This window comes from Nicotiana sylvestris, chromosome 8 (genome assembly GCF_000393655.2).
Source record: "Nicotiana sylvestris chromosome 8, ASM39365v2, whole genome shotgun sequence".
NCBI lineage: Eukaryota > Viridiplantae > Streptophyta > Magnoliopsida > Solanales > Solanaceae > Nicotiana > Nicotiana sylvestris.
The window spans coordinates 137,275,617-137,286,571 of record NC_091064.1 but is presented as its reverse complement, the minus strand read 5'-3'; the positions used below and the strand labels follow the sequence as shown (position 1 = coordinate 137,286,571).

General features: G+C 42.1%; 1 protein-coding gene across 1 annotated transcript; it reads left to right on the top strand.

The window, feature by feature from the left end:
* Positions 1-7,667: 7,667 nt before the first annotated feature.
* On the top strand, positions 7,668-10,751 carry LOC138875729 (uncharacterized). Its single transcript, XM_070154592.1, has 3 exons — positions 7,668-7,804; positions 7,910-8,235; positions 10,687-10,751. The coding sequence occupies exons 1-3, from the start codon at positions 7,668-7,670 to the stop codon at positions 10,749-10,751; spliced, it is 528 nt and encodes a 175-aa protein (XP_070010693.1).
* Positions 10,752-10,955: the final 204 nt, after the last annotated feature.

The window sequence follows — 10,955 nt, the reverse complement described above, 5'->3', positions numbered from 1 at the left end:
AGCCAAGTACACTTTATTGGAAAGAACTTGATGCGCTTTAACATGGGTCGCTCAAAAGCTGAGGCATTATTTGCAAGCTTACACCACTTACCTCATAACCAGGTTGGATCCTTTAAAATACATATTTCAGAAACCAATGCCCACTAGGAGATTAGCAAAGTGGCAGATCTTGCTCAGAGAGTTTGACATAGTCTATGTTACTAACACGGCAATGAAAGCCCAGGCGTTAGCAGATCATTTGGCTGAGAACCCGGTTGATGATGAATACCAACCTTTGAGTACCTACTTCCTAGATGAAGAGGTAAATTCGGTTGAGGTAATATTTGAAGACACTCATGCTTGGAAAATATTCTTTGATGGGCGGTAAACGCAAAAGGTGTTGGAATTGGGGCAATTTTGATCTCACCCACCGGCCAGCATTATCGAGCCACAGCCCGGTTCGATTTTTCTACACAAACAACACCACCGAGTCTGAAGCCTGCATTATAGGTATGAGCATGGCAATCGACCAAGATGTCGAAGAGTTGTTAATCATGGGAGACTCGGATCAGACTATCTGACAAGCTTAAGGAGAATGGGAAACCCGAGATGTCAAGCTTATTCCTTATATGCAACATGTGGAAGATCTTGGCAAGCGATTCAAGTCAATAGAGTTCAGGTACATCCCTCATTTCCAAAATGAACTGGCCGATGTGCTTGCTACTTTGGCCTCAATGCTACCATACACAGGCAATGCCCATATTGATCCCTTGGAAATCCAAATCAAGGAAAGGCATGGCTACTGTAATACGGTTGAGGTAGAACTAAACATTCAGCCATGGTATCATGACATCAAAAGATTTTTGAAAACCAAAGAATACCCCGAGTAAGCCTGTGGGACCAAAAGAGAACCATTAGACGGCATGCAAGTGGTTTCTTCTTGAGTGGTGATATTTTGTACAAAAGGACTCTGGATCTCAATTTGTTGAGATGTTTTGACACCAAAGAGGTCGGAAGAATCATGTATGAAGTACACCCAGGAGTGTGCAGACCCCACATGAACGGGTATGTTTTGGCAAAGAAAATCCTCCGAGCGGGCTATTATTGGATGACCATAGAAAAAGACTATTTGAGCTTTGTTCGTAAGTGTCATCAGTGTCAGGTGCACGTGGTTTTGATTCATGCACCGCCTACAGATCTGCATCCCATGTCAGCACCTTGGCCATTCGTTGCCTGGGGCATGGACGTCATTGGGCCGATCGAGCCAAAAGCCTCAAATGGACATAGATTCATATTGGTCGCCATCGACTATTTCAAAATGTTGGTTGAAGTAGTTACTCTAAAATCTGTCACCGAGAAGGCTGGGTCCAAAGACAAGTTGATCATGGCTAACCAAGAATTGGATGCAAGTGTTATTGATCCGTCAAAAGAGGGGGAAGAGTCTGATGTTAATCTGAAAAAGGAGTTGTATAAGCTAAAACAACAGATGTTAGAGATGTACCAAGCATGGGTGAAAGGGCATCCACCACCATCCTACCCCGCCAACCCTGTTTTTGTCCCACCGTTGGCTCAATCCCAGGAACCTCCCACTGTTGATTCATATCAAGGTTTTCCCATTTACCACCACTACCAAGGCACCACTTCCCAAACACCACCAGCTCTACCACCCAAACCAATTCCATACCCTCCTCCACCAGCCACACCTATTTTGGTAGCACCCCCACCCGCTACACTTCACCGATCCTCTAGTGAGCCTTTATTCCAGATCCAAGACAACCAATAGTATCCCCCGGAGCCTACCTTCAAGGCCCCAGAACCTTACTCTTACACTCCTCATTTCGACCTCCCTGTTGAAACTGAGAAACCACCTAAAAATCCAGAGCAGGAGGAGATATTCAGGAAGGTTAAAAGCTTGGAACAATCATTTAGAAACATGCAGGGATTGGGAGGCTAGGTGAGCATGACCTATAAGGATCTGTGTCTATTTCCCTATGTTCAACTGTCTGGTGGGATTCAATATGCCCAAATTTAATCTATATGACGGGCAAGGAGACCCAGAGGCCCATTTGAGGGGATTTTGCAGTAAAATGAGAGGAGTCGGTGGGAAAGAAGAGTTGTTGATGGCGTACTTTAGTCTAAGTCTGAGTGGTTCGGCATTGGAGTGGTACACTTGTCAGGATCATAGTTGATGGTATACATGGGATGATTTGGCCAAACATTCGCTTGTCATTTCCAATACAACCTTGAGATTGTTCTAGATCGTTTGTCTCTGACTAAGATTGATAAGAAGCCTAGTGAAAGTTTCAGGGAGTATGGTTTTCGTTGGAGAGAACAAGTGGCAAAGGTTTACCCTCCGATGAAAGAGAGCGAAATGGTGGATTACTTTCTGTAGGCCCTGGAGCCCACTTAATACGTTCATCTGGTATCGGCCATAGGCAAGTCCTTCAAAGAGGTAGTGAACAGGGGTGGCATGGTAGAATAAGGGCTTAAATCAAACAAAATCATGACTTACTCGGCTATTAAGGCAACTACCCAAGTCATTTAGAACGGTACCGGGGGAATAATCCAAAAGAAGAAGAAAGAAGATGTGGCAACAATTGATTCAGGAGCATGGTTTGGACCCAGGGGCTCGTCCCACCATTATACTCAGCCTCAAACTCACCACCAAACAGATACCCAAACCCCGTATAATCCACCCCAGCATTATTTCCCATCACCAAACCCTCATTTTTCTGTCCACCACGCCCAAACATACACTAAACCTCTTGCCCATGCACATTGGCGTGCGTCAGCCCCAAAAAATACCTACCCAGCTCCACAAAATGCATATCCACCCCCACAAGCCTACCGAAACCTCGTCGACCTAGGTTTTCAGCCTAATCAAGCATTTAAGAACGAAAGGTTGCAGCGGAAGAAAACCTTCACCCTGTTGGGAGAGTCCTATACTAGCTTGTTCCGCAGATTGAGGCAATTGGATATGCTGAGGCCAATTGAGTTGAAATTGCCAAACCCTCCTCCAAAGAATCTTGATTATCTTGTAAGTTGTGAATATTGTTCCGGCACACCGAGGCATGACACATAGAAGTGTTGGAACTTGAAAAATTCCATCCTGGAGCTCACTGACACTAATCGGATTGAAGTACAAACCCCAGAGGCACCCAACATCAACCAGAACCCATTACCAACCCATCAAGAGACAAACATGATCGAGATAGTACATAAGGGATGGGAGCCCAAGAAACCTTCACAGACCATCATGATGATTCGGTCCAGTGAGGTCAAGCCAGTTAAAAAACCAACAGTTGAGAGATTAGTGAACAAGTTGAGCGGTACAAATGGTGAACCATCCGCGGTAGTCAAGAAAGGGTCCCCAAGTGATGTTGAAGCAAAACAAGGAAAGACAAAATTGGTTGTGTCAAGAATGGAAAACAAGCCTGTCATAATTGTAGAAGGTGCCCATATGGATCCTGTCATCATCAAGCCTGTAACCCAGTTGCCGATAGTCAACAGCAAGGCTATCCTGTGGAACTATGAATGGGTGACGGTGACCTACAAAGGAAAAGAGGTTGTCAATGAGGCCTATGAACTAACTCGTTCGGGGAGATGATTTGCCCTGGAAGAGTTAAGAAAAGCTAAAACCACCAAAGATAACCCAGTTCTAGTGAAGAAAGCTGTAACTGAAGAAGAGGCAGAGGAGTTTCTGAGAAAAATGAAGGTACAAGACTATTCCATCGTGGAGCAGTTAAGAAAGACGCCTGCTCAGATTTCACTGTTGTCATTGTTAATCCACTCAGACGAGCATCGTCGGGCCTTGATGAAAATTCTGAATGACGCTTATGTCCCCGACAAGATTTCAGTAAACCATCTGGAAAAGATTGCCAACAAAAATATTTGAGGTGAACAGGGTCGCTTTCTCTGATGATGTGTTGCCCGTGGAAGGTACTGAACACAACAGAGTTCTCTATCTTACGGTAAATGTGAAGATTATATGGTTACCAGGGTATTGGTTGACAATGGTTCCAGTGCAAACATTTGCCCTCTCTCTACTTTGAACAAGTTGAAGGTGGATGGTAGAAGGATTCACAAGAACAGTATCTGTGTTCGGGCATTTGATGGTGGAGGAAAAGATTCAGTTGGTGATATAGTGATTGAGTTGACAATAGGACCAGTGGAATTCACCATGGAGTTCCAGGTGCTAGATGTAGCCATCTCCTACAATTTGTTGTTAGGCCGACCTTGGATTCAGCCGCCAATGTAGTCCCGTCTACTCTGCACCAGATGGTCAAGTTCGAATGGGATAGACATGAGATCGTCGTGCATGGAGAGGATAATTTGTGTGCTCACAGCGATGCTGACGTCCTGTTCATTGAGGTTGAAGATGACAAAGGGCCATGGGTCTATAAGGTTTTGAAACAATGTCGGTCGAGAAAATTCCAGAAGGGAAATGCGTTCCAATTCCAAAGGTAACCGCCACATCAGTCATGGTGGCCTTCGAAATGCTGAAAAATGGCTTTGTGCCTGGTAAGGTCTGAGTGCATCTCTATAGGGTATCATATAGCTGGTGTCTCTCCCTAAAAACTTGGGTACATTTGGTCTGGGATTCAAACCCACATCCGTATATGTGAATAGGGCTAGAAAGTTGAAATAGAGGGCATGGGCACTGCCAAAGCCTATCCCACGTCTCTTCAGGTCGTTTGTCAAGCCTGGTGCTAGGAAACGCCCCGTGACAATAGTTCCCAGTTCTGTGATATGCGTTGATGAAGATTTAATTGAAAGGTTCGATAGGTTGTTCGACGATGTGAACATGGTTGAAGTTGGAGAAGGCTCTTGCAAAGCAGATGTGCAGTTTGTTGGGCCGAGTGCAAAGCTTAACAATTGGGAGGCTACTCCTCTCCCTACTCGGAAGGAGTTTTGGTAGTTTGCTTTGATTTTCTTTCAGTTTATCTTGATTATTACAGGGTTATAATTTATATTCTATGTTCCGTCCGTTTGGATGTATAAACCCTGTTATCTTTTTTCAATGAAATGCAATTTCCCTTTTCTATCATTCCTGATAGTTTTATTTTTGTTTTTCTTTTCTTCCTTGTACAATTCATTTTATGCTGGTTTCAATGACATGACATGCGAGAGGAATCTTCGACCCAATCTTAAAAGTCAATCTAATTCTGAAATAACAATTCAAAAAATAAAATGTGATGATGAATTAGAATATGATGAGTATGAGGCCTTTGAAGAGATTAGTAAGGAGTTAAATCATTTTGAAGAAAAACCCAAGCCAAACCTGAGTGATACAGAAACAATCAATTTAGGGGACCTAGATAATGTCAGAAAAACTAAGATAAGTGTCCATCTTGAACCGCAAATCAGGGAAGAGATAATCAAAGCATTGTTCAAATACAAAGATGTTTTGGCATGGTCATATGACGACATGCCGGGTCTAAGCACTGACTTGGTGGTTCACAAATTGCCCAATGAACCGGCACTCCCTCCCGTCAAGCAGAAGTTGAGAAAGTTCAAAACCGACATGAGTGTGAAGATTAAAGAAGAGGTCACAAAATAGTTTGATGCAAAGGTCATTTGGGTCATACAGTATCCCACTTGGTTAGCCAATGTTGTGCTTGTGCCAAAGAATGATGGCATGACCAGAGTGTGTGTTGATTACCATGATCTCAATAAGGCATGTCCAAAAGACAACTTCCCACTACCAAATATCCATATTTTGATTGATAATTGTGCCAAGCATAAGATCGGGTCTTTTGGGGATTTCTATGCGGGCTATCATCAGATCTTAATGGATGAGGAATACGCAGAAAAGACGACATTCATCACACTGTGGGGGACATATTGCTACCGGGTCATGCCTTTAGGTTTGAAAAATGCTGGAGCAACTTACATGAGGGAAATGATGACCATATTCCATGACATGATACACAAGGAGATTGAGGTCTACATGGATGATGTGATCATAAAGTCCAGGAAGCAGTCTGACCACGTCAGAGATTTGAGGAAATTTTTCCAGAGGTTTCGCAAGTACAATCTTATGCTTAACCCTGCCAAATGTGCAGTTAGCATTCCATTTGGAAAACTACTGTGATTCATAGTCAGCCGTCAAGGTATTAAATTGGACCCATCAATGATCCAAGATATCCAAGAATTGCTACCTCCAAGGAACAAGACTGAGGTGATGAGTCTGTTAGGGAGATTGAACTACATCAGCAGGTTTATTGCTCAGCTCACGGCAACTTGTGAGCCTATCTTCAAGCTGTTGAAGAAGGATGTTGCGGTCAAGTAGACAAACGAGTGTCAAGAAGCATTTTATAAGATAAAGGAGTACTTATCAAACCCACTTGTGTTGGTCCCACCAGAACCGGGGAGACCTTTGATTTTATATTTGACGATCCTGGATAATTCATTTGGTTGTGTGCTGGGTCAGCATGACATCACCGGCAGGAAGGAGCAAGCCATCTATTATCTCAGCAAGAAGTTCACATCCTATGAGGTTAAGTACACTTACCTTGAAAGGACATGTTGCGCCCTAACTTGGGTACCACAGAAGTTGAAGCATTATTTGTCATCTTACACTACTTACCTCATTTCTTGCTTGGATCCGTTAAAGTATATCTTTCAGAAGCCTATGCCCATAGGGAGACATGCGAAGTGGCAGATTTTGCTCAAGGAATTTGACATTATCTATGTGACTCGGACCGCGATGAAAGCCTAAGTATTGGCTGATCATTTCGCCGAGAACCCAGTTGATGAAGAATATGAACCATTGAGAACTTATTTTCCCGATGAAGAGGTGATGCATATTGACGAGCTGGAGCAGACTGAAAAACCAGGTTGGAAACTTTTCTTTGATGGGACTACAAATATGAAAAGAGTCGGAATAGAGGTCGTGCTTATTTCTGAAACAGGTCATCACTACCCTATTATGGCTCAGCTTTGTTTCTACTGTACCAACAACATGGCTAAGTACGAGGCATGCATTTTGGGTTTGAGGTTAGCTGTAGACATGGGTGTCCAGGAAGTCTTGGCCTTGGGAGACTTGGACCTTCTGGTGCACCAGATTCAAGGAGAATGTGAAAAAAAGGATTTAAAGCTCATATCGTACCAACAATGTTTGCATAATCTTTGTCAACGGTTCCGATAAGTAGAGTTCAGGCATATTCTAAGGATCCATAATGAGGTTGTTGATGCTTTGGCTACTCTGGCGTCAATGTTACATCATCCAGATAAGGCTTATGTTGACCCTTTGCATATTCATGTCCGCGATCAACATGCTTACTGTAACGTGGTGGAAGAAGAACTTGATGGTGATCCGTGGTTCCACGATATCAGGGAGTATATCAGGATAGGGGTGTATCTAGTACAAGCCACAGGTGATCAAAAAAGAATGATTCGTCGTTTGGCAAGTGGATTTTTCTTCGGTGGAGGAGTCTTGTATAAAAGAACTCCAGATCTTGGGTTGTTAAGTTGCATAGATGCTAGACAGGCCACGGCTATCATGACCGAAGTACATTCCGGAGTTTGTGGACCGCACATGAGTGGTTATGTTGGCAAAGAAGATTCTCCGAGCAGGTTATTATTGGCTCACCATGGAGCGAGATTGTACCAGTTTTGTGCGCAAATGTCATCAATGCCAAGTACACGGAGATTTGATTCATTCTCCGCCATCTGAATTACACACAATGTCCGTACCATGGCCCTTCGTTGCTTGGGGCATGGATGTCATTGGACCAATTGAGTCAGCAGCATCAAATAGGCACAGGTTCGTCTTAGTAGCCATTGATTATTTCACCAAGTGGGTTGAAGCTAAAACTTTCAGGTTTGTGACCAAGAAAGCAGTGGTCGATTTTGTTCACTCAAATATCATTTGTCGGTTCGGGATCCCAAAGGTGATCATCACGGATAATGGTGCTAATCTCAACAGTGATTTGATAAAAGAGGTACGTCAACAGTTTAAGATTACGCATTTCAATTCCACTCCATACCGCCCCAAGGCGAATGGAGCAGTCAAGGTAACCAACAAGAACATAAAGAAGATACTTCAGAAAATGTTAGAAGGTTCCAGGCAATGGCATGAAAAGTTGCCTTTTGCGTTATTGAATTATCGCACTACTGTTCGCACTTCAGTAGGGGCAAATCTTTATTTGTTGGTATATGGCACAGAAGCAGTGATACCCGCGGAAGTTGAAAGCTCGTCCCTCCAAATCGTCGTTGAAGCCGAAATTGATGATGATGAGTGGGTCAAAACCTGTCTGGAGCAATTGAGTTTGATTGATGAGAAAAGATTGGCAGCAATATGCCATGGCCAGTTGTATCAAAAGAGAATGACAAGAGCATACAATAAGAAGGTACGTCCCTGGAAATTTGAAGTGGGTCAGCAAGTACTGAAATGCATCCTTCCACATCAGGCTGAAGCAAAAGGCAAGTTCACAACAAATTGGCAGGGGCCATTCATCATAACAAGAGAGTTGTCTAATAGTGCTTTGTATTTAACCGATATAGAAGGCAAATGTGTAGATATGGCTATCAATTCTGATGTAGTCAAAAGATATTATGTATTATTTCTTTGGTTTAAATTGTGTTTGTTTGTACTTGGCATGTTTTGAATATTGGAATGACGAAGGCATTTTGTTCTGCTATCTAAACACTTTATCCTTTGTTACCCCTTTGAGCTCTATTTATTCCTTTCATACCCCTCTTTCTTAATCAGTAACAAATTCAAAAACATGAACGCACGAGCTATGTAAATGAAAAAAATAAGAGAAAAGGAGAAGGAAAAGAAAGAAAAGGTAAGAGAAAAAGAGAAAGAAAAGAATGAAAAAGAGCAAAAAAAAGAAGAACAAAAGAAGAAAAGAAAGAGAAAAATCACAACAACAAAGTAATTCCTATGACATGAACTACATTCGACCTGATTCCTTTTAAGAATACGTAGGAAGCCTCACGGTTTGGTCCCATCAAAATAAAATTCAAAAGCCCCAAGCAAAGAAACTGGGGCAGAAGTTGTGGTTGTTGTAAGAAATCTAATTCCAAAAGCTGTAATTTTGAACACATTTGAATTGTTTTGAGCCTTTTGATATCCTTTCTTTCTAACCCTCTCCAAAAACCCGCACTACGGTCCAAAGAAAGACCTTCCGATCAGTCTTTGAGATATCCCAAGTCAAGCAAGTAGAGGTGATTCGTATTAGAGGTAACACACCGGTTTAAGCAGGGAAAATGAAAAATGAGAGAGTCTTATTGGTGAAAACCCTTGCGGGCACCTTAAGGTGACGAAAGATAAGAGAAATTAAAATGAGAGAGTCTTATTAGTGAAAATCCTCACGGGCACCGTAAGGCGACAATGATTTGAGAGATGAACAGATGAGAAAGATTTGTTGGTGAAAACCCTTCAGGGCACCGCAGGCCGAACAAGGTCAGGGATTTGGGAAAGAATTAGGGTTTTAAAGGTCTCGAGGCATAGAGTATGACAACTAAAAGTTGATTGGTTGGATAGATTGGGCTGGTTAATTCGAAATGCATGCCATGATCATTGGTACCAGATGCTCCACTCAGATAAGTCTCTTTTCTTTTTCTCTTTCAAACAGTCATCCCATTTTAGATTTCTCTTCCTTAACCCTAATTCTCAAAGTCATTGCATTTCATTTCTTTTGGGTTTATTTCTCTAAGATGTTTCTAATGTCGGTTTTGTTTAAGCAAATAAGAAAAGGATTTCAAAGCTCACTACCAACTTCCAAAATTGCACAAAGCACAGTGTGGCCAAATCATGCAAGAGATAGTATAATGTAGAGTGGGATATAAAGTGTCAGTAAAAGTTCCATCGGTGGAATGGTTTAGTAATTTCGTGGGAGATGCAGAGGTTCAGGTAGAAGGGTCAAAAATGTAAAACAACGGGCTGGGTATAAAGCACTCGGGTCATCCGGGGTCCTGCGGTTCAGGATCAGTCAGAACGTCAAAACAATTCTAGGACAGTTCAAGGCAGCCAGTCAAAGCAAAGCATGGAAAGGGAAGAGCTATCTTCGGCAAGAATGCCACAAACTAACCACCCCAATTTTTTAAACTGACAAGATTTTTATTTGATTTGAAACAGGGGCAGAGAATTTTGTTTGTTTCGGAGAAACCCTCCGTAAGGAAAAGCAAGCACCAGACAGGTTTGACCGTAAATTCTTAAGACCCTCATGGATAATGGGACCTATTTTAAAATTCAAAACATTCATGAGTAACAAGATTTAGCATAAGTGTACCCCAAAGAAATATAAGTTGGCTTCAAAGTTTTCATTCCTAGGATAAGATTCAATTCAAAATTTTTAGGACCCTCCTGAATAATGGCACATAGCTTTAAGACCTCCATTAGATAACAAGATTTAGTCTAAGTTCTACTGTAGGGAAGTATAATTTAGCCTTAATATTGTAACTCTTAAGATAAGACTTGATTTTGATTTTCAGGACCCTCTTGGATAATGGAATTTAGTTTTAAGACCTTCATAGATAACGAGATTTAGCGAAGGTCATACCTTTAGGAGACATAATTCAGCTTTAAAACTATTATTTAATTAGGAGTTTTCAGGACCCTCCTGGATAATGGGATTTAGCTTTTAAATTCTTAGAGCTTTTGGGTACTATGATTCGATTAACACTCACAAATGTTCCCGATATCAAACTAGGGCAGAAAACTTTCTTTTGTTTTGTTTGTTTTGTTGCAATCAGGTCCACATACAGCAGTTTCAGAGGAGTCAGTTCAAGTGTTGGTAATCAGGAGCCTACCTAAATAATGAAGGGAAGAAGAAATTTAAGTATTGGTAATCAGGAGCCCACCCGGAGAACGAAGGGAAGCAATTCAAGTGTTGGTAATCAAGAGCCCACCTGAAGAACGGAGGGAGAAACAATTCAAGTGTTGGTAATCAGGAGCCCACCTGGAGAACGAAGGGCAGCAATTCAAGTGTTGGTAATCAATAGCCCACTTGAAGAACGAAGGG